The sequence below is a fragment of the Equus przewalskii genome, chromosome 12 (genome assembly GCF_037783145.1).
Source record: "Equus przewalskii isolate Varuska chromosome 12, EquPr2, whole genome shotgun sequence".
Lineage (NCBI taxonomy): Eukaryota > Metazoa > Chordata > Mammalia > Perissodactyla > Equidae > Equus > Equus przewalskii.
In genome coordinates, this window is record NC_091842.1 from 10,613,468 (window position 1) to 10,639,020 (window position 25,553).

General features: G+C 47.8%; 1 protein-coding gene across 14 annotated transcripts in view; it reads right to left on the reverse strand.

The window, feature by feature from the left end:
- Positions 1-25,553, reverse strand: part of POR (cytochrome p450 oxidoreductase) — a 100,097-nt gene that overhangs the window by 23,857 nt on the left and 50,687 nt on the right. For 7 of the 14 annotated variants that reach the window (XM_070567693.1, XM_070567694.1, XM_008535346.2 and 4 more), the window contains 2 exons: positions 18,480-18,537; positions 4,670-4,861 (listed from right to left, as the gene is read on the reverse strand). In XM_070567693.1, coding sequence (XP_070423794.1) covers positions 4,670-4,848 — 179 coding nt within the window. In that variant the 5' untranslated portion in view covers positions 4,849-4,861; positions 18,480-18,537. Of the gene's footprint in view, positions 1-4,669; positions 4,862-15,240; positions 15,915-18,479; positions 18,538-19,270; positions 19,379-25,553 lie in introns of those variants that run through there. The other 7 variants (XM_070567701.1, XM_070567703.1, XM_008535347.2 and 4 more) reach the window with 3 other exon arrangements.

Genomic DNA, 25,553 nt, shown 5'->3' on the forward strand with positions numbered 1-25,553 from the left:
CACTTCCTGGAACACCCACTTAACCTGTCTCCTGCCTCCTGACAACCCTTGATCAATCCCCATGCAGCCCACACGGGGCCCTTTTGAAACCGGGGTCTGATCATTTTGTTGCTCTACAGAACATCCTCCAATCGCGCTCCAACTTGCCTTTTCCTCACCCCCGGCCCCACCCCATGCTGAACACACACCCTGAGCTGCAAGTGCGCCAGGAAGGAGAGTCCGGGCAAAGTCTGCTCGGACTGCCCTATCAAACCCTCTCCCACCCTCACCCCGGAGGGCAAAGACCATCTTGAGTGTCCTCCTGGACTGATGCTCATCTGGGCCCAGAGAGCAAGCTCCAGGCTCTAGGACGCTGTCTCTAAAAGGGTCCACAGGTGGCACCTTTGTCAGCCACTCACGGCCAGTGGCAGCAGAGACAGCACCCGAGCTCCTGAGGTTCTGGAAGCCAAATCTAGATTGGTAGCGGGGGCCCTGGAGGCCAGCACACCTGGGGAGAGTCACCTGTGCACACAGGGGCTCCTTCCGGATCCCCTTGCCTAGAAGACCTGACTCGGGGGACTGCAGATGTTTCCTGGGCCTCTCTGCTATTCAAAGTGCGTGCTGGTCAGACTACAGTTGGTCCTGTTGGTTTGGTTTTTTTAAAAAAAATCCATGGCCGAGGGTTTGGACACAGTGTCCCAGGTGGCTAAGGCGCTAAAGGCCTTACAACACCAGTTCTAGAAGCCACCAGAAGTCCTGGTGAGAATTCCTGACACAGCCCAGGATCACCTGTGGAGCCCACACTGAGCCCTAGCGTTCCCCTCTGACCTGGTGGGTAGGGGACGTTCTGGGCTGTGGCAGGAATGACCTGTGCTCACTGGAAATCTAAGCGGTCAGGGACACTGACGTGGGACTTACAGTGGGAGGGCCAGGTCTGGCTGTATCAGCTCTGAGTCGCAGTTCTTTCATCTATGAAATAGGGACAGTAACGACATCTTAAGAGACTGAGGCAAAGTGGGGAAAGCGTGGGTTGTGGAGATGGAAGATCTGGCTTCAAAAGCTGGCCCTGCTACATACAAGTTAGGTGGCCTCGGGCAAACCCCTCAGTCACAAACGCCTCAGTTTCCTCATCTTCAAAATGGGGTAATAACGTCTTCTTGAAGTGCTCTGGTAAGAGACTGGAGATGATACTAATAATCAGGATGAAAGTAATAATCCATACCACTTCAGGGCTCAGCAGGCACCAGGCCCTGGGCAAAGAGCTCTGCGACGGATTAGGTCATTTAACTTTTAAGGCCCTATGAAGTTAGTACTGTTATTATCTCCAATTTACAGTTGAGGGCACAGACTTCAAAAGATTAAGTAACGGCAAATGTCACATGGCTAAAACGTGGTGGAGTCAGGATCCAAATCTCAGTCAGCCAGCTTTAGGGCCGGAACTTAATCTCTGCAGTGTAAATGTCGCCTGTACAGTGTGGCTGTCACCCCCGCCACAGCACGTCTTCACCATGAGATGACGAGGATGAGGAGGGGCTTGCAGGGTGTAGGACACCACGCTGTTAAAAGGTTATGATTATGAGGAGGGAAATACATTTTCTGCATCCTGGCAAAGAGAAACCATCAGAAGCCACAAAATACAAGTGCTCCCACGTCTAGGAGTTTCGTGTTAAGTCCATCCTGCAAGGCCAGAGAGGTGACAGGGAAAGGGCGGCTGCACACGCTCCCACAGCACACGCAGTCCTCGCTCAGGGCGGGAGTGGGGGACACCTGCATTTGACAGCTGAGGAAACCCAGGGCCACTGTGAACTGAGACCTGACTGGCGCCCTTATCTTGAGTCCCACACTTTTGCACCAAAAAACACATTCCCAACCAGAAATGCCCCTATCGGATCAGCCTGCTGGAACAGGCTGGACTCCAGCTCACCTGCCCGTCCTCCCTCTGGCCCTCAGCTGGCAAAGCCTCCTGGCCTCGGGCTGTGGCACCACCCTCAAGGACCTGCACACGGCCACCTCCAGCAGCATACCTTCTCGCCCCCTACCAGGGGGAATTAAGGCCTTCTCGGCTGGAGCTCCTGGGGCCTGTGTCTCGGGCCTGGCTCTACAGGTGCCCGCCTGTCCATGAGAGTGACGAGGCCCCCCGCCTGGCGCACGGTGCCGTGGCAGAGGGGCCCTGATTAAAGGACGCCCGTGAAAGCATTTCCTAAACCATTTTTAAACGTCCCTTCACCGTCCAGACTTCTCGGCTTCTTTAAGGTCAACACCTTCTTTGCATTCTTGTGGCACCTGACTAGTGCTTGGCATAAAATATATTCGGACACAAACACGAAGCAGCGACCACGGCCAGGAACGGCGCTGGGTGACGTCACGAACATCACCACATGTAATACTCACAGGAGCCCATGAGGTCAGGGTCCCACTGCCTCCATTTAGCAGATGAGGAAACTGAGGCAGAGTGAGGTTAAGGGTCTCGCCCAGGACCTGCCCAGCACTAGACCGCAAGCTTGACGAACACGCGACTTCATCTCCTCTACCCGTGGCTATCGGGGCTCTGGAGGGCCTCAGTCAGTATCTGCTGAGTTTTTAAAACGTAAAACTAATGCCCTGTCACTGGCACAAGGATTGTAGTCCCTGAATATTTGCTTTCAAGTTCAAACACTGTAATTTTTTCAGGAGAGAAAACGGTCAGTGAAACTGAAGAGGGAATTAGAAGCTGACATGAACCCAAATGCTGACCCCGCCCAGCCCAGGAATTCTGGCCCGAATACGGCCCCATGCTCTGCACTTGAGCCCCGCTCCTGGGGAATTCCAGGAGCTTCCCGAGGGTGGGCCTGGCCCTGGGGCTCTCTCAGCACGGGACGTGGCCTTGTCCCCACTCAAAGCCGCCTGCAGGCCTCTGGAGTCTGAGTTGGGGGTAAAACACAGCCCACAGTAAAGGCCAGAACATGAGCTGGTTGCAGGAACGACACGGAATCAATGTCGAGGAGACAGGGAAGCCAGTCACATCCTCATCATCATTTGTTCAAACCAAAAACCATTTTACTCTTACTTCCTTAGTATTTTTCTTTAAACTAATTCACCTTCTTAAACTTTGTAAAACGGAAGCTTTATGGAAGGTTAAAAAAATCAATAAAATAAAAACAGGGTTCGTAAAGACAAGCTGGATGCTGTCTGTGATATTGTGACTTATAGTAAGAAATACATACTTGGTCTTTGACCTGTTCCTAGCACCAGCTCCTAAAACCCTTGTAATTTCCTAAGTCATAAGGGCAATAAAGGCATCTCTGTCATTCAGAACAAGTCCCTCTCAACCACACTGGAGTTTATGTTAATAAAGTGACTTTTGGAAAGGCTCTAAGCATAGGGCTGGTAGCCAAGGGAACGAACCTGTGATGAGAGAGTTGAAACTTTCAGCTCATCCCTGACCTCTGGGGGAAGGGGGAGTGGGGTGGAAGGTGAATTCATCCCCAGTGGCCAGTGACTTAATCGAGCATGCCTATGTAGAAGCTTCCATAAAAACCCAAAAGGAGGGGGGCGGTTAGAGAGGGCTGCTGAGCAGTGGCAGTGCTGGGAGGGTGGCAGGCCCGGAGAGGGCATGGAAGCTTCGTGCCCCTTCCCAATCCCTTGCCCTGTGCATCTCTTCCATCTGGCTGGTCCTGAGTTATAACCTTTTATAATAAACCGATAACCTAGTAAGTAAACTATTTTCCTGAGTTCTGTGAGCTGCTCTAGCAAATTAATCAAAGCCGAGGAGCGGGTTATGGGAACCTCTGATTTATAGCAGGCTGGTCAGAAGCACAGGTGACCCTGGACTTGTGACGGGTTTCTGAAGGAGTCGGGGGTGTGGGGGGGGGGCGGTGTGGGGAGAGAGACTGGGCAGTCTTGTGGGATGGAGCCCTTAACCTATGGGATCTGATGCTAACTCCAGGTAGATAGTGTCAGACCCAGTTGGCGTCCAGAGAGTTGGAGAATTTCTTGGTGTGGGGAACACTCCCCACCCTTCTGGTCGCATCCTCACAGAAGTGTGCAGAGTTGAGTCTTGAGTAGAGGAGAGCAAGTTTCCTCTGACGCTGTCACTCCCCAAAGCTCTAAGCTTAAGGTTGCTCTCTTCAGTTCCAAAGAGAAAGGAGCCAAAGGTTAGGTCATAAACACATATTAGTACCAAACTGCCACCGTCTCCTTGTCCGTAATGGACAGGACTGAAGGGAAACTGCAAGAGCAGTAGCTGCCGGGCTATACGGGCCTGTGCAAACAGCATTTCTAGGATTCCATCTGGTTACAAAATGGAAAGATCGCAGGCCTGGAGCAAAATATTAACCGGGTGCCAGCTCCAGCTCTGCCCTGTGCACGTGACCTTTGGCAGCGCCTTTAACATCCCCGAGCTGCAGGTTATCTATCTGTGAAGTGGGGCCTTCTACTCTGAATGGTCCCCGGGAAAATCAAATAGGAACAGATATAAAAGGATCTTGTACACTGTAAAGTGCTGTGTAAACATTAGGGATTATTTATGGTAGACGTGAAGCATAATCTACTAATCAGGCAAATTCCAAAACTCAACCCAAAATGCTGTAAGGAAGCTTATGCCTCTCTTGGCTGGCTGCTCCTGACCGAGGCCCCAGTACAGAACCCTGCCTGGACTGACAGACACGCCCTAGAAGGCAGAGAAAGAGGGAGGATGCGCAGCATCACTTACGTTGTTTGAATTTTGGTGAACTCGGGGATTTCATCTTTTTTCTTTCTGAAGAGGAACCAGTAGGTCAGGAGACCCACAATGAGTGAGAACAGAAACATGTCCATCATGCTGAAAAGAGAGACTTCTTCAGCCACTGTCTCAGACGTGGGCGCGCTGGCGTCCATGTTGGAGTCCCCCATCTTGATCACAAAACTGTCGAGAGAGAGAAATGACAGACGTCAGCAGGGAGGAGCAGGGTCCACCTGAGGCCTGCTGGGGAGCCCCGCGAGCTTCAGCGGGGTCTCAGTGCCTCAAGGGCTGCAGCAACAGGCAAAGCACCGGGGGCAGGAGCTGCTGGCTCAGCAAGGACCCCGCCAAGATGCAGCTGCAGCCTTGGATGGGAACTAAAACAGTGAGTAGCCCTCAGGGTGTTGGCGCAGCCCAGGGTGTACCTTGTGTGACGGCTACGGCTGGAGCCAGGAATGGGCCCCTGCAAACAGAAAGAATGGGAGCCACAGACACCCAGTACCACGGAGCATCCTCAGCCCACGAGGACACAGCAGAGGGGCTGGTTCCACACGAGAGAGGGGCCCACTTCACCACAAACCCTTTCCCCAGCCATATGGCAGGCCTGGGTTGCCCGACACCCTGCATATTCCAAAGGACTTCAGGACTGGCCCTTGGGTGGCACCTGGGAAATAATCTGTTAGCCCTTGGAATATGCTGCCTGATAAGAGTGTCTCTGTATACCTGAGACCTTGGGCCACGCACACAGTTTATGCTAACGTTGTCATTTAGGGTGAATGCCTGGGGCTCTGAGTCACACCGTATCAGTTCAACTTCTGGGGTGCTGGAGACTGAGTAGGTAAGTTTAGAGACGTGGGCACTCCACGCCTACAAGACCAACTCCCAGTAAAAACCCTGGACACCAAGGCTCGAGTGAGCTTCCCTGGTAGGAAATACTTCATACGCACTGCTGGGAGAATGAAGCACTGCCGTATGACTCCTTTGGGAGAGGACACCTGGAAGCTTGTGCCTGGTTTCTTTGGACTCCACCCCCTGTAGCCTTTTCCTTTGCCGATTTTAGTCTGTATCCTGCCACGACAAACCCTAAACGCTCTTCTGAGTTCTGTGAGTTCTGGTGAATCACTGAACCAGAGGCGGGTCTTGGGGACTCCCCACACGCCAACCTCGTTAGTTCCCCTGAAAGATGCTCAAGGGGTCCTTCCACCACTGAAACCCGGCAAGTGAGTAGAGCTGATATGAGTCAGCAAAGGGCAAAGTGGGAGTACCTGAAACTGGGTTGCTTTCACAACCGTGGTTCCCAGCCTCAGTCAGAAATGCCTTAGTCACCACATCATATCACGGCGACTGAGGCAACCGGAGATTGCTTCACATTAACTTGCGTTAGCTGCCACTGCCTCCAGGAAACCCCAGGGCCGGGCCCCAGCAGCTAGGGTACCCTGACGTTAAGAGCTCTGGGCTCCGGGCGTTAGCCCGACTGTTCCACAGCCTGTTGGGAGCAGGCCATTCAGAACGGGCCCTCAAGCTTGCTTCTTTGTTTTCTCATTAATCTGAGGGGCTTTTCTAGTGGCCGAGTTCCTGAGAGCATCTCGACTTACCTTTTTTGATGTTTGACCTTCAAGGACAAATTTAATTCTAGTCCCCACAGAGAGATTTCTGTTTATATTTAAGTCTTAACTTATGAACACATTTCATATTTATTCAGTGTCAGTCATGTCTTTCTGTCCAGCCCTGTCAGTGTCGTCTGTCGTGTCCACAAGCCTTCTGTCAGGCTCTCACAAAACCATGGGGAGGACCTGCTGGGACGCAGTATGGAAGGACTCGTCCCACAGAATCATGAGGTGCAGACACTTGGAGCCCGGCTGGAACCAGCTGGGGGCTGCGATCAGGGCTCTGCAGACAGAGCAAAGGCCCCAGCGGGGGGCCCTCACAAGGCAGCAGTCAGTGGACGTCTGCCCCCGCCCCACTGTCGCCCGGCCCCTTTCCTTTACTAAAGCCCAGGAAGTTAAACGGGTGTTCGTGGACAAGCCGACCACACACCTCAGAAGAGAAAGCTCATGCCGGCAGGCGGTTTCTAAGGTGACGGTGTGCGGGAGGGCAAGGGAGGCTGTAGGGCGGCATGCACACAACCCCATTCTTTCTAAGAACGTTTGGTTCAAGCCACCCAGGCCCCTGCAGCTGACTCCTAATGGGCTGTTCTCCACACAGGAGCCAGAAGGAACCTGTAAAAAGTTAGTCAGATCACGTCACCCCCCTAATCAAGACCCTCAGATGGCTTCATGTCATATTTAGCGAAAAACTAAAGTCCTTACCTGGCCTATAAGCCCCACATGATCTGCCCTCTGGATACGACTCCCACCATGTTGCTTACTGCCCTCCCTTTCCCCACGCCTCACCAGCCACATTGGCCTCGTTGCCACTCCTCTAGTCTCCAGGCCTGTTCCTGCCTCAGGGCCTTTGCAAATGTTAATGCTGCTGGCTGGACTCTCTTCTAGTTGTCTGTAAGGTTCTCTCTGTTACTTCGTTCAGGTCTCTGCTCAGATGTCACCATCTCAGAGAGACTCTGCTTCGCTATAGTATCTGGTCACTCTCCCACCTCTTGCCCCTGCCCAGCACTGATCATAATATTACACATTTTTTCCCACTGGCCATCTCCCTGACTACAGGGTCAGCCCACAAGGGCAGGGACCTGACTTTCTTCACAGCCTGGCAGATAATGAGCACGTAATGTCAACTTGTTGAATAAATGAACATAGGACTCTGGACAGCTGGATTGGCAGGGCCTGGCAGACACATCGTGACAACCCCCCAGGTGGTGAGGCTACGTCCTCCATCCCCACGCGTGCTCTACCCCAGCTCTTACGCTTCCTTCAGCACCGCGGCCTCCCCCGAGTTCACAGTAAGGACGCCACGGACTCCTGCGCCACTGCGGACACGACCAGGCGCTGCCCACTGGGAATACGACTGACTCCCTGCAGCAGGGAGGGGTGGGGCTCAGGCCCTGGGGTCCCCCACAGCACGGTGGACACCGCCTGCCCGCAGACCTCGGGTCCCAACAGAACTGAGAAAGTCCCCAGCAGCTCTGACTCTGAGGCATAAGACTTGAGACAGGCGAGAGTACGGAGGAGCAGTGGAAAGGACCTGGTGATCATTTTACCCAAGGCCTTGGTCTACCAGGGGCCTCGGAGGCTCCACGAGGTAAGCAGATCACTGGAGTGGCAAAACTAGGAAGGGCCCCCACCTCCCAGGGGAGGGCTGCGCTCAGCACCCGTCTAAGTAGGAAGACTTCTTAGACACGTGTCTCTCCTGCTCTGCCGTGAGCTCTTGACGGAACGGTCTGGGTCTCCTAGGCACCTCCGTACCCGGCCCGTGGTGGGAAGGAAGGGCTGGCAGGCTGGCAAGAAGGAAGCCAGCCTGGGAGGAAAAGCCTTAACCCCAGGCTTCCTCCCCGTCTAGGGCGGGGGCAACGATCCTGGGGCAGAAGCCACAGACACTGCGAAGACTTAGACCCGCATTTTCACACTGAAGCACACGCAAAACATCCAGCCATCTCTCCAGCCTGCACCTCTTCCACAAGTGGCTTCCTACTCCGTCCACAGACCTCAGCTCGACCGCCCCTTCCATGGGCCACATTTCCCTGGCACAGTGCTTGGCACAGAATTCAGTGCTCAATACCACCCAGGAAATGAGTGAAGGGTGCCAGTGAACACATTATGACACACAGAGTGCAAAATCCGCATGGGCCAATAACATGAAGCGTGCAGACTTAAAAGAAATTAGGGCTGGTACTGTGCTCATTTGGCAATCCTCAAGACAGAGGTTCTCAAATTTCCTCAGCTCGTGGAGCCCCTAGTATCTCAGTAAAATATTCATGGTATCCCGTGGCCCAAGGAAATGAAGTTCCATTTATGAAGGAGGTCGGTCCAAAGAATCACTGAAACCCCAGCTTTGCAAAGACACTAAGTCATCAAAAGGAATGTGGAAGCTCTAATGTCGAAACTGTGAACCACCACAAGCCAGTGCTAATGCGGACAGATGGGGACTTTCACTGCGCTGGAAAATTAGGCCCTGCTGGGGGCTGCCGTGGCGCCCTGAGGCACCTCGGCACAGTCTGGGAACCAAAACTCCGCGACATAATCGTTCTCCTCTGCTGTGTGAAATACCTTGATGGGAAAGTTCTGGATGTCCTGCCTGATGAGTGTCCTTCATTTCAGGTGGGGCAGGGTGACCACGAGACAGTCTGTCTGTCTGAGGTCCCCAGTGGTACTCCAAGGAGACTTGGGGAGCCCTGTGTGATCTTTCTGCCCTGGAAGGGTCTTTAATCTGTGAGTCGGTTCTTCTTTCCACATTTAGTGGGAAAGAGGAACACTGGACAGCACAGGGTTCCTGGGGCCAAACGCAACATTTCTCGACAACAGGAAAAAAAAAAAGATGAAATGCAAACGAGAAAATAGAGAGAGTAATTTCTCAACTAGACCAGGCTCTTGCTACAGCCCCGCCACCAGCTGGCTGAGACTCCGGGCAAATCCCTTATGGGCAGGAGGCTTTGATGTCCTCATCTGTGGAATTAGGCTCAGAAAAAGGGGTACATCCAAAAGCCACCCAAGTAGGTGTCCCCTACCTCCAACAGAGCAGATCTGATCTTTGATCTTTTATTGCAAATTAGTCTGTACATTCATTTTCATTTTTCTTATAAAAGACAACATACATAAAGAAAAGGGGATACAGATAGATATTTAGACAGATGTTACTCCTCCTGAATTTCAACAGCTGGCCAGTTCTGGCCGATGCTGCGGGCCAAGGGCAGCAACTCCAGTCCTGGTGCCGGAGTCGGCAGGCAGCCCAGGACACTACAAAACAGGGTGGACAAATTGCTGGCCGCCAGGCCAGACGCACAGCTAGAAGCTTCGCCAGCTTCTGAGAGGGCAAATAAGGTAAGAACAGAGGGCCCTTTCTCCATCTGACGTTCACAACATCATCCTCCAGGAAGCATCTGTGGCTTTGCATTTACTGTACACAACTTCTGGGCAGTAAACACGATTGATCAACCAACCCAGCACTGACATGTGGGTGAGCCAGGCACCTGAAGCAGCAACAGGCAGGAAGGAAGCCAGTAAGTGACTTAGTCAGCCCCTTTGGCATGCAGATCACCCAGCAGCAAAAAGTGACTGTCACCTTGCCACAGCCCAGATGAGGGTTTGGCATCTGTCCCTCAGCTGCAGTGGCAACAGTCTGCTCAGGTTCACACACCTCTGTCCAGGGTTAGTGGCTTCAAAATGAGGGAAGACATTCAAGGAAACAAAGCCTATTCTTGCCTAGTAACTCATCCTCCAGAGACGGAGAGACCCTCAGGGGAAAGTACCTTTCCAAGGCACTTGCTCAAAGCAGTGCTCAGAAGAGGAACCGGAACAGATTCCCTTCCAGCTGGAGTGTCCACAAAGTTTATCATCCACACTGAGACAGGGCAGGTGTGGATTTTTCTGGGTTTGGGGGTTTATCCTCTTGAGGTTCACTTAGCTTCTTGAACCTGTAAGTTTGAGAACTTTTCAGCCATTACTTCTTCCAATACTTTCTCAGCCCCACCCGCTTTCTCCTCTCCTCTGGGACTATGATGCCTGTGTTTTGTTACGAGTCCCACAAGTCCCCGAGGCTCTGTTGAGCTGTATCAGGCCAGTTTCTCTCTGCTGTTTAGATTGCGTAATTTCTCCTGTTCTATCTTCAAGGTCACTCTTTTTCAAGGTCCTCTGTCTTCTCCATTTGGCTGTGAAGCCATCCACTGAGGGTTTTCGTTTCATGATTATATTTTCCAGTTCCAAGATGTCTCTTGTGCTCTTCTCTATATCTTGCATGATTCCAGCATCTGTGCTATCTTGATGTTGGCGTCTGTTAATTGCCTTTATTCATTCAAGTTGAGATTTTCCTAGTTCTTAGTATGGTGAGTGATTTTTGATAGTATCCTGTACATTTGGGGTATTATAACATTCTGAATCTTATTTGAATCTTCTATCAGGCTTCCTCTGCCACCATGCTGGTGGGGGACAGAGAGTGCCAACTCATAGCTGTCATTCATAGGCATATCCCAACAGTTACAAGGCCATGGGGAGGCCAGGCGTGGGGAAAATATAGAGCTCTGAGGAAGAAGAAGATGGTGCGGAACAGTCAAGGAAGGTGCACCCAGGGGCCCACATCTGAGCTGGGTCACGAAAACTGAGCAGGGTCCACCAGCCAGATAAGGGAGATGAGAGAAGTTCCAGACTGGCAAAGCATGCACTAAGGCCTAAACCAAGAAAGAGCAGTAGCCTCAGAATCTGGTGTGACTTGAGTTGGGTACGATGGGAGGCATTTGTGGGTGTGGGTGTAAGGGTGGTGAGTAAGAGATGAACATTTAAGAGACCGAGACCAGCGTACGAAGGGTCCAGGAGCCCTCTATGTGTCTAAGGTCTTTGGGCCCTGGGCAGCCGTGATGACACAGTAAGAGTGTGGCATCATCAGAACTATGCCATAAGGTGTAACCCTGAGCAATGGAGCTTACACTCACAACATCAATACCTGTCAATACTGTCATGGACCTCGACCACGCATCCTAGACTAGAACACACTCAGGTCAATGACCCCAGCTGATGACATCTCCCTCACATAGAGGGCCTATGGGTGTGGTCTAGAGACATGTGACTGTCATTGTGCCTGATGCAATTATGTGAAAGAGGAAGGCAGCCAGGAAAAGTGGATCTGTGAAAGCATGACTCGGCCAGAAGCAGGCAGAGGAGCTAGCATTACTCAGCACAAATCAAGCTGACAAAGCCCAAGGGGGCTGAGCACTGAACTGCAGCTGGTCGTGGAGAGCCATGTGGGCTTGTTCCTATCAGCCTCTCGGGGCCCTCGGCCACCTGGCCTGAACTCCAAGTGGGGTGAACCCACAGCTTCCCGAAGTCCCCGGCCACGTGCTCCAGGGCATTTTGTGGGTACAACTTAGTAACACTATTAAAAGTTAGCACAGGGCAATTTATGTGCACAAGATACTTCAAAGGAGTTCTGAGAGATAACAGAAAACACATATATTGGTCTCTGTCCCCAGTTCCTGGCACAGAGCTCCTAAAATCCTTCTAATTTTCTGGGTGATAGGACTGTCTTTTGTTTTAATGATGCAACTCTTGGCAGGCTCTTGGATGGCTGCTGGATGAGGGCTGGTCACCAGAAAGACCAAGTCACGATGAGAAGCTTGGAACTTTCAGGCCTGCTCCCTAGTCTTTTGAGAAGGGAGAAGTGCTGGAAATGGAAACTGATCACGCCCACATGAGGAAGCCTCCATAAAACCCCAATAGTATGTGGTTCTGGGAGTTTCCAGGTTGGTGAACCCATCCACACACTGGGGGGGTGACACACCCCAACTCCCTGGGGACAGAAGCTCCTGTGCTAAGGACCCGCCCAGACCTCGCCCTAGGTATCTCTTCATCTGGCTGTTCATCTGTATCCTTTATCACATCCTTTAATACACTGGTAAACCTAACTCTTTTCCCGAATTCTTTGAGCTGCTTTAGCAAATTAACCAAACCTAGGGAGGGGGTTGTGGGAATCCCCACTTATAGCCCATTGGTCAGAAGCACAGGTGACATCCTGGACTTGCAATTGGCATCCGAAGTGGGAGTAGTCTTGTGGGACTGAGTCCTTAACCTGCAGGATCTGATGCTACCTCTGGGTAGAGTGTCTGAATTGAGTTAAACCGTAAGACACCGAGCTGGTGTCACAGAAAATTGCTTGGTGGGGGAAATCCCTACACACGTGGTGTCCTAAGTGTTGTGAAGGCGGAGTAGTGTGAGAGTAAAGGAGAGACACAGGAGGAAGGACTGGAGTTTTCTAACGCAAGTTCATACTGGGTCATCCTGCTGACCACTCCTTTGCCTCAAGTCATTTTGAACACAAATCTGGAAAACAGAAAGCCAGAGGACTTGCCTTAGTTTACTCAAGTTCTAGGCAGACCAGTTCTGGTGTCTGCTGCTGCCTCTACCGCAACAGCAGGAATAAGGAGTGACAGCGTGATGAGAACCCCCAGAGAGCAATCAGAACTCCGCCCCAGGCAGGGCATGGTCACATGGCACATCCCCACGGCAAGCTTACGGGACACACGATGATGCCCCTGCCCCTTTTACAGAACTGGGAATGGGGTGGGCCAGTGCCGATATGGCCTCCCAAAAGTGAATGTGCACTGAGGGCTCATTCATAGAGTTTCAAATGGGCTCCACACTCAGCATCCAAGACAAGCTGGAACTCAGCCAGAAAGAGTCCCCAGGATGCGGCAGTCCCCAAACCATGCCACATGAGAAACAGGACAGACTGGAGAAGTTTACCCTAAAGGAAAGATTCAGACCCTTCTTTGGGCAGTGAGCAAACAGAAGAGGGAGAGGCCCTGGCAACAGAGGACAGAGATTTACACGTTGTCCAAGAACTTTCTGACACCGGTATTTGGAGAGGGAGTGAGGTGCTGCAAGGAGTGGCCCTTATCACTCGAGTTATGTCAACAGAAAGCTGAGTATTCTAGGTTCACTGACAGAGAGAGTGCCTGCCACCCTGGGGACCTGGGACACACACCCACCAAATTAACGTTCATTAAACTGGTGGACGGGTGACAACGCTAGGGGGATACTCCAGGTCTCTGACTGGAGTTAATACTTAAATACTAATTCCTGGATCTCTTTCACTGAACCTTGAAACACACACACACAGAATTCTAGGTCATGTTAAACGAGAGCTGGAGAAAGCAAAGGCAGACAACGGACACAGTGATACGTGACCCCACGGCACACCCTGAGGACTCAGGGAGGAGAAGGAGGAAAGGGGGCTCAGGGCAGACCTCTGAAAAAGACAGGAAGGGAGAAGTGCTACCTCTTTCGACTGAAAAACTGGACCCAAGAACAGTCTGTGCTTCCCACGGAGGCGGGCTTTCAGCTTTAACGGAGCATCTTCAGGAGTAAGTGAACCTCCTGCTCGAAGCACACCACTATCATGTCTGTATCACATCTTTTCAAACCCAGCTCATTCCGCACAGACACAAGATGCTGCTCCCTGATGGGACTCGCACTGCTCCTTCCGGTTCCAAGAGGAAGGACTCAGCCCAGGCGCCATTTGTGCCCAGTGACTCCAGCCTCTGTCGAAACAGCCTCCAGGGACAGGGGACTCACCACCTCCTGGCCTAGCCTCAGCCTGCTCAGATGTTTGTGCTGAAGCATGGCAAGTCAGGCCAGAAGCTGACCATCCACAGAACTGCTTTCTCTCTAGCATCTTCCTTCATTTTTTCCATACACAAATATACTACACACACACGTACAAACAGTCCCAGAGAAAGCAGATAAAATGTATTCTATTTTGTAAAACGTTTTTTCATGTTGCTGGAGGAGCCTTTATAATGATTTTATATTGTATTTTATATATATCTATACCATATATTTTCTTTGCCCAATAGCCCACTGATTTGATGCACCATTATTTACTTAATTACCTCCCAATTCTTCGTTTATTAAAATATTTTTGATCCCTTAAACATATATGAGCACAAGGGAGAAAAGATGAGAAAAACATGACCTGCTATGCAGAGGTTCACAGTCTGGTCCAGGAAACACAGAAAACACTGCAGCGAAATGTGAGAAATGGAATAAACTAAATGCGTACAAAGAGGAAGAAGTGAATAACACGCCCCGGGGAAACGGGGGGTACTCCACAAAGCCCCAATCTTAGCAGGGCTGTTTCCAGCTTCTCACTTTCCAAACAAGGGTGGCAGTGGCTGCCCGCTCTAAGCAGGCACCGGGCCTGGCACTTTTCCAGTGTCTCTTAATGTCTCAGCCGCCCTGCACTGGAGTTACTCTTCAACGATGCGATCAACGCTACATCAGTCCAAGTGGTTTGTGAGGACACACAGCTGGTGAGTGGTGGAGCTCAAATCAAAGTGTGTGTCTGTTTCTGAAGTCCATTCTGAGTTCCTTCCTCAACGATATTAATAAAAGCATCTTAAACAAAAAGCTTTTCTCTTTAAAAAAAGTCCTTAAGTTCTCAACTAGATTTGGATTTTTATAACTCTTGATACATATGTTGTCTTCAAATAGGATCAACCTCTAGCCAGACTGATCAGGAAAAAAAGAAAAGAAGACATTAATTACCAATATAGAGAACGAAAGAGGGGACATCATTAGATTCTACAGACATTAAAAGGATGAATGGGAAATTATGCCAATATTTGATAACTTAGAGGAAATGGACAAATTTCTTAATAGACACAAACTGCTAGAGCTCACCCAAGAAAAACAGATAACCTGAAGAGTTCTCGAAAAGGATTCAAATTAGTAGTTAAAGCCTTCACCAAAAATGAACACCAGGAGCAGGCAGCTTCACTGGTGAATCTATCACACAAAAATATTTATGTACGTATACGTATTTATGTATGTATTTATGTATAAGATGATATGAAAAAAGGATCATCACAAAACATTATCTCAAGAGTGAGATCTTAATTTTTTCCCACTTCTGTCTTCTTTATGCACTATTTACTTTTTTTTTAAACATGAGTATGTGTTACTTACCTAATCAAAAAAATATTTTTAACGCTGTTTTCTTATGGAGAAAAGAATGCCCAAGCCCTTGGGTCCAGTGGTTCTCTTCTTGGAATGTGCCTCTCACTGGGCCCAGCACACGTCGGCTGCAATGCTGCTTGTAACAGCCCCAAATCGGGTGCTTATGTTTTCAATTCCAAACACTAGAATGCTATGCAGTAGTTAAAAAATAAATAGATGGCGGCGGGGGGCTGGCCCAGTGGTGTAGTGGTTAAGTTCACGCACTTCACTTCAACAGCCTAGGGTTCATGGGTTTGGATCCTGGGTACAGACTTATATACCACTCATCAAGCCATGCTGTCGCAGTATCCCACACAAAAAAGTAGAGGAAGATTGGCATGGATGTTAGCTCAGGGACAATCTTCCTCAAGCAAAAAGAAGATGATTGGCAACAGATGGTAGCTCAGGGCCAATCTTCCTCACCAAAAAAATCCCACAAAATAATTAGATGGGCTGGCCCTATGGCCAAGTGGTTAAAGTTCCATGTGCTCCGCTTCGGTGGCCTGGGTTCATGGGTTTGGATCCCAGGTGCGGACCTGCTCCACTCATCAGCCACGCTGTGCAGGCATCCCACGTACAAAATAGAGGAACCTTTGCTTTGTCTGTCCTTCTATAATGAGACGGCTGGTATTCATGTGTTATTTCTGAAATTAAACATAAATCATGGGAGCTGGATTTCTTCTGTTGAAGAAGGGAGTTAACAATACGGAAAGAGAGAAGGCGGAATAAATGCTGTGGTGTTGGACCGAAACTGGAGGCATCAGTATGCACAATGGATTTTTAAGATATAAAGACAGATATAGAAATGCATCTGTTTGTGTGTATTTCCTAGTTTTGTCTGCTGAGAGGGCCAAGAAGTAACAATATCTCAGTAGCAAGGAGTCATGTAGCATCCAGATCTTGGTTTCTAACACCATTTTCCATGTAAAGGAACCAGGGCTCCTTGGAGAAATGGCTGACTCCAGAACTGGGGCAGGAAAAGGAATGAATGAATGTGGATCACCTTGCTGTGCCAAAGAGTAAGGGAGGGCTTGAAGAATGACAGGGACATGTCAAAAGGACATAGGAGTATACCCGAAGGGGTTCTCATTGGCCAAATCTGGGACAATTTGAGCATCAAAATAAATAACAGTGACAAATTATAATCCATAGGATAAAAGAATAACACGAGTCAACAGCGATATAAGTACATAAATGAATAAATAAATACATAGGCGAGAAGGGAAATTTCTTCTGTGCAGTAGCCACTAACAATGGAGGAGGAATGAAGGACCAAGAAAGTCACCAGTCGGCAAACCCCACAGTCATAACTGTTTCAGACAACAATCGCGAATGCTGAAACTTGTGGGTGAAAGTCTGATGAGAAACATCTGATCACATAGGGAAAAACAGAACTTCTCAGTGGAGAACTTGGCTGACACCGCATAACCAAGTGATCAACTTAGCAGTTCCAATATTGGGGCAAAGTGACATCTCCTGCCACCTGATAAGGCACTCTAAGGACACAATGCCATTTCTGTGATGTTCTGCCAAAAATACATAATCTGAATCTTAAAACATCAGACAAACCCACACTGAGGGGCATTCTACAAAGAAATGGCCTGACCTTTTGAAAAATGTCAAGGTCATAAAAGACCAAGACAGACTAAGGACCTGCTCCAGATCAAAGGAGACTAGTTCCACCTCTAAAGAGTGGTTCCAGTTAAATCCTGGACCAGGGGGAGAAAAAAGATTTTTCTTCTGCTATAAAAGACATTAGTGGCAAAATCTGAATAAACTCTACATTTAGACAACATAGTCTATCAATGTTAATTTTCTGATGTTGATTATTGTGCTACGGTTATGTAAGAATATATCCTTGAATTTTAGAAAATATACACTGAAGTACTTAGGGGTAAATGAGCGCCATGTCTGCAACTTATTCTCAAGTAGGTCAGGAAAAAAATGTTAAAAAATATACATATATATAGAGAGAGAAAATGATAAAGTAAATATGGTAAAACGCTAATATTTGGGGAATCTGAATGCAAAGAATTCTTTGCACTATTTTTTCAACTTTTCTGTAAACCAAACTATTTCAAAACACAAAGGTAAAAATACACATGATTATTGAAGAAACTACGCTAAATTTAAAAATATAAAGGAAACATAATCCAAACACCTACTATTTGTTTTTGTTCTATACGGTTTTTTATGTGTATCTCACAAAATACTTATTTTTAATATTATTGGTTTTATACTCATATAATCTTGTCCTGCTCTTTTCATTTATTAAATTGTGAATATTATAAACTCTAAAATGTTATTCCAGCCTATGAATATTGAGTTGTTTACTGAATATTTTCACTATTATGAATGATGCCATGATAAACATGATGCTTGATCTCTTTTCAAGGTAATCTTTGTGCACCTCTGATTATTTCCTTAAAATAGAGTTTCTGAATTTATCTTAGAAATATTTCCGAGTCAAAGGGAATAAATATTTTTAAGGCTCCTAACTTATCATCAAATTATTTCCCAAAAAAAGAAATTTATTTTCACCATTTCTCTGCAGCTTTCCCTCCGTAAGACCTTTGGCTAACCTGCACAGAAGGGAGCTACTCCACAAAGCACTGTGCTCACAGAAGCCTGTGAGGGAAACAAGCCAAAAAACCCCCTAAATACTGCAAGAATCAATAAACACTCCAGGGAGGCCATGACGCCTGTGTCCCAGAAGGACGGGCAAACAGAAGAAACTGGAGAGATGGATGCATAGATCAGACAGGCCGTGTCAGCGATGAAAAGGATTCCCGGTCAATAAGACCCGCTGTGGTATAAAGTGGGAAAGGTGTGCAGTGGGAGGTGCTGTCAGGGTCACAAGCACACACCAACCTGAGCACCACAGCCTGGGACATACACGGTCCACCTCTTAGCTCTCTATGTGTCGTGAGTCATGCATTACCTGCTCCTCAGTCCCGTGAGCCCTTCCGGTTGTGGGGGCTGGAGGGGAGACTGTCAAGGCAGGGCAGTGGGTGACATGGAAAGCAAGAATCAGAGTCCTGGGGAAGCACATTTCAATAATCACTTACACACATTTTGCCTCTGAAACCAGATCACAGGTTTAAAGTCCTTCCATCGTGATAACATTTACACACACACACATACAGGGATCTTGAAATCTCTCTGGGCCTCAGTTTCTTCATTTATAAAATAGAGGTAATGCTACCCACCTCACAGGAGCTGCCGCTGGGATTATATTTCAAGACAATCAATGTGCTGGTACGACACCTGTGTAAGAAAGAAAGCTGTTAACTATTGTTCCGTTTTGTGCATGGCATACTGGGTGTGCTCAAACCAGGAGAACGCAGGTAAGTGGCAGAATACTTCAGCTCTGTTCCCTGGGAGCTCGTCTAGGTGACTCCCAAAAGCTCCTGGATTTCCTTAAGAGTTTAGAGAAATACAATCTGGAGAAATCCACAAGCTCTGGGGAAACCCAACCTTTTCTGCGGGGAAAGTGAGGGTCTGGGTTCTGAGGTCTAGAACTGCTAGAGTCTGTCCAATCCTGTCGTTCAGGGAACACGACCGATTCAGAGGACTTGCCCAGAGACGTGCCTCAGGCTGAGCAGGAACTGGAGGGACCAGCACCCCTCCCTCCGCAGTGCCCCCCAGCCAACAGGAGCACGTCGAGTTTGAATGTATCGTCTTTCAACCGTTCTTGATCAGCTCACCTTGACTTCCAACAGGAAAGCCTTCTTTTATGTCTAGGTCAGGTCACTTTATGGCCCATGCAATATAAGGCCCCCTCACTAAAGTGGTGGAGGGCAGGGAGTGGACAAAGGCCCCAGAAGCTACCGTGAGGAAGACAGAAGACAACAGGAAGGGCAAAGGGCAGGCACAGAAGAGTGCTCGGAAGGCCTGGAATGATCTAGAAGGCGCAGGGACAGCTCTTCTGGCCTTTCAGAACACATAGGTTAGACTCGACTCCTGCAAAGCCAGGGCTCCTCTGTCGCAGCGTTCCCACCTTTGGCAGACGGCAGCAGCCCGGTCTCTGCGAACTCCACCGGGCGGAACGGGAAAACGACGGCACCTTTATCCCAGCTCATGTGTCTGTTCTGGCGTCAAGAGTAGCCAGTACTTGCGCGAAACCATTTCAGCAGGAAAACAAAACAAAACAAACAAAACCCACTACTCTTCATTTATTCCTTCACAGTGATGGGATTCCGTCAAATTTCCAAATGCCCCCATTCTAACACCCCCTGAAGAAAGGAAGTAACTACTTCATCATCATCTGTTGACTCTGGAATTCCTACCTTTCAGTCATATCAAAGGAAACCAAGGTTACTTTCCAAAAGTAATATCTGAATTTTAACTAAAATCATGACTTTTCTAACTAGAAGTGTTTTCACAGAGAAGGGTCGCAACACTGAGGGGAGCAAAAGAGCCACATTGTCCTGATTCCTCTCTAGTCCACTGGATCACAAAGCAATATCAGTAGAAAAACTGGGGCAGAGCATCTGGTGAAAGGGTCTGGGACTCGGCGGGAGCTCAAAGACCCAAATTTGGGAGTCGGCTTCACCACCACCTCAGCAAAGCGCTTCTCCTCGCCAAGCCTTAGCCAACAAGGGGTGTTAATCCTTGTTTGGCTTTTGTACAAACGATGCTTGTGGAAACATTCTGCAAAGTCTCAGAGAACTACTGACAGTGATGTTGAAAACGACTGCTCGAAGTGACATTGTCTTGAGAAGGAACCCTCCACTCAGCAGAGTGGCTCTTCCACATCCACCCAGTGTGCCACGTGCCCAGCACCATGCCAGCTGGACCACTAAGTCAGGGATGTCCTCCGCCCTTCCGGCAGAAAGAGACAAGACACACGGTTACTTCCTTGCCAAAACGAACAGAACAGTACAGACGGCCAGTGCCAGTTCACGGCTGGGTGAGGCTGGCGTGAGCCAAAGTGGTTAGTGGGGCTTCTTGATGGAAAGAGACACAAAACGGCAGGGGAGAGAGCGGTGGGGAGAGAGTGTAGAGAAGGGTATGAAGGGTTGGGCCAGCCCAGTGGTGCAGTGGTTAAGTGCGCACGTTCTGCTTCGGTGGCCCGCGGTTTGCCGGTTCGGATCCCCGGTGCAGACATGGCACCACTTGGCACACCATGCTGTGGCAGGCGTCCCATGTATAAAGTAGAGGAAGATGGGCATGGATGTTAGCTCAGGGCCAGTCTTCCTCAGCAAAAAGAGGAGGACTGGCAGCAGTTAGCTCAGGGCTAATCTTCCTCAAAAAAAAAAAAAAAAAGGGTATGAAGAGAAAGTGGGGTCATAGCTTAAAAAAACAAATTCACAAACTGCTCTGCCACTTGTTCTATGACTTGGGGCAAACCCAACTCAACGCCTCTCAGCTGCTTTCCTATCTAAGCTGGAGTATCACATCCCCAATAACTCCAGAAGGGCTCTCGGGAGGATAACATGGGTAAACCTGCACAGGACACTGGCAGACGCTCAAAGAACGCTGGCTCACTTCTCTCTCCGACTTGGGCACTTCGGGGCAGAAGCAGATCAAAAATAAGAGTGTCACTTAGCACCCAGATCTTGTTTCTAAACCCCGTTCTCCAATCAAAGGAACCAGGGCCTCTTAAGGAAAGGGCTGATTCCGGGGCTGAGGCGTGGAAAAGAAAAGACGAGCCTGGGACATCTTGTGGTGCAGCCAATTAGGGAAATGCTCAGACAAAGAGGGGGCTCCTGCGAGAACCAGGAGACAGCTGGCAGGAGTTCCTAATGGCTAAAGCCAGAAAAACTGACACAACGAATAAATAATGCTATTATTGTATTTTCCTGTGTGTGTGGGGGGGTATTCGTCTCTAAAGTTATTTTTTTATTGTGGTAAAATACACGTAACATAAAATTTACCATTTTATTGTTTCAAAGTGTACAGTGCAGTGGTGTTAAATACATTGAAAATATTGTGCGACCATCACCACTATCTTGTTCCAGAAGTTTTTCATCACCCCAAAAGGAAACACTGTAGCCATTAAGCAGTCACTCCTCATTGCCTAGCTCCCGGCAGCCACTCATCTACTTTCTGGCTCTGTGAATTTGTCTATGACAGACATCTCATATGTGTTCCTTTGTGACGGGCTTCTTTCACTTAACATAACATGTTCGAGGCTTGTCCACGTAGTGGTACATATCAGCCCTTCATTCTTTTTTATGGATGAATAATATTCCATTGTATCGACAGACCATATTTTAGCCATTCATCATGTGATGGATATTTGGGTTGTTTCCAATTTTTGGATATTATAAATAATGCTGCTACATTCACGTACAAGTACTTGTTGGAGTACCTCTCTTCGATTCTCTTGGGTATACAACTAGAAGTGGAACTGCTGGGTCACATGGTAATCCTATGCCAAACGTACTGAGGAAATGCCAAACTGTTTTCCACAGCGAATGCACCACTTACACTCTCAACGGCAACGTACAAGGGCTCCAATTTCTCCACATTCGAACCGGCAGGAGTTGTTTTCTGGTCCTGTTTGGCTTTAAACAGCCATCCTCGCGGTGTGAAGTGGGATCTCACTGTGCTTGAAATTTGCACTTGATCTGCACTTCCCTAACGACCAAGGATGCTGAGCATCTTCTCATGTGCCTGTTGGCCATTTGTATGTCTTATGTGAAAAAATATCTATTCAGGTCCTTTGCTCATTTTTCAGTTGGGTTTTTCCTTATTGTTGTTGAGCTATAAGAGTTCTTTATATATTCTAGATACTAGACCCTTATGAGACATATAATTTGAAATACTTTTTCCCATTTTGTGGGTTGTCTTTTCACTCTCTTGACAGTGTCCTTTGATGCACAAAAGTTTTTAATTTTGATGAAGTCCATGTCTTAGCTTGGGCTGCTGTAACAAATACCATAAAGTAGGCAGCTTAAACAACATTTATTTCTCACAGTTCTGGAGGCTGCAAAGTCTAAGATCAAGGCGCCAGTAGATCCAGTGTCTGGAGACAGCCTGCTGCCTGGCCTGTAGACAGCTGCTTTCTTGCATCCTCATGTAGCAGAGAGCAGGGAGAAGAAGCAAGCTCTCGCGTCTCTTCTTAGAAGGGCACTAATCCCATTCATGAGGGCTCCACACCATGACCTAGTTACCTCCCAAAAGGTACTACTCCTCTGACCTAATACTATCACATTTGGGGTTAGGATTTCAACATATCAATTTTAGGGGGACACAAATATTCAGTCCATAACAGTCCAATTTATCTAATTTTTCTTTTGTTGTGATTTTGGTGTCTTATCTAAGAAAGCACTGCCAAATCCAAGGTCACGAAGATTTACCCCCATGTTTTCTTCTAAGAGTCTTATAATTTTAGCTCTCACATTTAGGTCTTTGTGGATCTTGATTTTGGTACACAGTGTAAGGTAAGAGTCCCTCTTCATTCTTCTGTGTGTGGATATCCAGTTATCCCAGCACCATTTGCTGAAGAGACTATTCTTTCCCTATTGAATGGTCTTGGCACCCTTGTCAAAAATCATTTAACCACAGATGTATGAGTTTATTTCTGGATTCTCAGTTCTATTCCATTGACCTATATGTCTATCCTTACGACAGTACCACCACTGTCTTAATTAGTGTGGCTTTGTAGTAAATGTTGAAATCAGGAGGTATGAGTCCTCCAATTTTGTTCTTCTTTTTCAAGAGTGTTTTGGCTATGGGGTTCCACGCAATTCCATAGAAATTTTAAGATCAGTTTTTGCACGTGAGCATAAAAAGCCACTGGGATTTTGAGGACTCTGTAAATTGCTCTGGGGGGTAACACCACCTTAACAATCGTAAGTCTTACAATCTACGGACACAGAACGTCTTTCTGTTTATTTCGGTCTTCTTTATTTTCTTTCAGCAATGTTTTTGCAGTTTTCAGTGTAAAAGTCTTGCATCTCTTTGTTTATATTTATTCCAAAGTATTTTATTCTTTTTGATGCTATTATAAATGAAACTGTTTTCTTAATTTCCTCTTTGGATTGTTCGCTGCTAGTAGAGTACTGGACTTTTAACCATAGAATAAATAAATATCCATGAGTCCATACTGATATAATCAAATAAATACATAAATGGGAGAGAAGGAACAGCTCCTCCTTATGGTAGAATTCCAACTAATAAATGTAGAAGGAAAGAGGGAAATAGAGAATTACCATAGACAAATACCACAGTAATAACTGTTGCAGATAAGATCTACAATGGGCATGCTAAAACCAGCAGGCAAAAATCCCTGGAGAGACAGGATTTGCGGAGTCTCAAGGTATCTCCCCCCAGATACTTCTTAATTACAAAGGGAAAAATAGTAACTTTACAGTGGAGAAACCCTGCAGACACCAACGTAACCAAGAGATCAAGGTAGACATCGCTACTAATAAACCCCTTGAGACAACACACTGAGAAGGGCACAACACCATTTGGCGGTATTCCTGCCACAAATGCATAACCTCACTCCAATCATGAGAAAACATCAGTTGGCCCCAAACTGAGGGGCATTCTACCAAATAACTGACTGGTACTCTCCCAAAGCATCAAGGTTTAGGAAAGGCGAAGGAACTGTCACAGACTTGAGGAGACCAAGGAGACGTAACGAGTAAACACAAAGCAGGACAGGATCCTGGAACAGAAAGAAGACATTACTGGAAAAACTGATGAAATTCTAGTAAGGGTGTAGTTTAGCTCAGAGGTTGCAAACTCTGGCCCTTAGGCCAAGCCCAGTCTGCTGACTGTTTTCGAAAATAAAGTTTTATTAGAAGACAGCCATGCTCGTCCATTTACAGATTATCTATGGCTGCTTTCTTGCTAAAACAAGAATGTTGGGTAGTTGTGACAGAGACCTTACGGCTCACAAAGACTAAAGTATTTACTATCTGGCCCTTTACAGAAAAACTTTGTGACCCCTAGGTTAATGATACTGTACCAATGTTAACTTCCTGTTCTTGATAATTGTATTATAATTATGTAAAATGTTAACATCAGGGGAAACTGGGTGAGAAATATAAGGCAACTCTTTGTGCCATTTTTGCAATTTTTCAGTAAGTCAAAAATTGGTTAAAAATAAGAAGTTAGGAAAAAAATCCAGTAGCCTCCTTATTGCAGGGACTTCTTATCAGCTTCCCTAGACACATCTTATACACACTGCTGTCTGTTTTTGCTTCACTGTTCCGTCTGTCCTAAGGATGTCCTTCCCTCTCTGTCTGTAGCCATCAAAGCTATATCTGCAAGGATTAACTCAAGTGCCACTTCCCCCATAAAATCTGCCCTTCCTACTTCCTAATCATGCTCAGTTACGGCATGTGGCAGCATCTGCCTTGTATTATACACAGTTACTTCCATGTCCACTTCTCTCATCTGATTATGAACTCCTTGGAAGATCAAGAATTATGTCTTAGGGGCCAGCCCCATGGCCTAGCGGTTAAGTTCGGTGCACTCCATTTTGGTGGCCATGGTTTAGTTCCTAGGCGCAGACCTACACCACTCACTGGCAGCATGCTGTGGCAGCGACCCACAAACAAAACAGAGGAAGATTGGCATAGATGTTAGCTCAGGATGAATCTTTCTCAAGCAAAAAGAGAAAGATTGGCAACAGAGGGTGGCTCAGGGCCAACCTTCCTCAGTCAAAAAAAAAAAGGAAGAAAAGAATTATGTCTTATTCATCTTTGTATGCCTCTAGGAAGTGTTGGCTAAATGTCTGATGACCTGGATTCCTCATAAACTCCAAGAAACAAAGGTCAGTACCATTGGTTCTCAAAAAACAAGCATTCAGAATTGCGGGAGAGAGAAAGGCCTACGCAGCCCTATTCAGCACAGCGTGCACTGCCAGCTTAGTGGGCAGGAGGAGGCAACAGGAACGAACATTGACTCAACACCTACTGTGTGCCAAGCAGCATGCTAGGCACTTTACACAAGCTCCTTCTTTTGATTCGTATGATAAACCTGTTTAGATAAGTATTATTTCACCCATTTTACAGACACAGAGTCAAAGACCTAAGGGCTGAGCAAATTACTCTCAGAACCTACTGGACAGTTATTTAGCAGAATGCCCTTCAGTTTGGGTTCGACAGATGTTTTCTCATGATTGGAGTGAGGTTATGAATTTGGGGCAAGAATACCACAAATGCCAGCTACTCAAAGAGGGAGATTTAAGGGCCTTGTGAGCCCCTTTCTGCCACTTCTTGGTGCAACCCTAGCTATTGTTTGCTACCCACAGACAAGAAAGGGTGTGGCCCACCTCCTGGCTCACACGGTCCCAGTCGGTTGTTGTGCTGGCCAGTCAC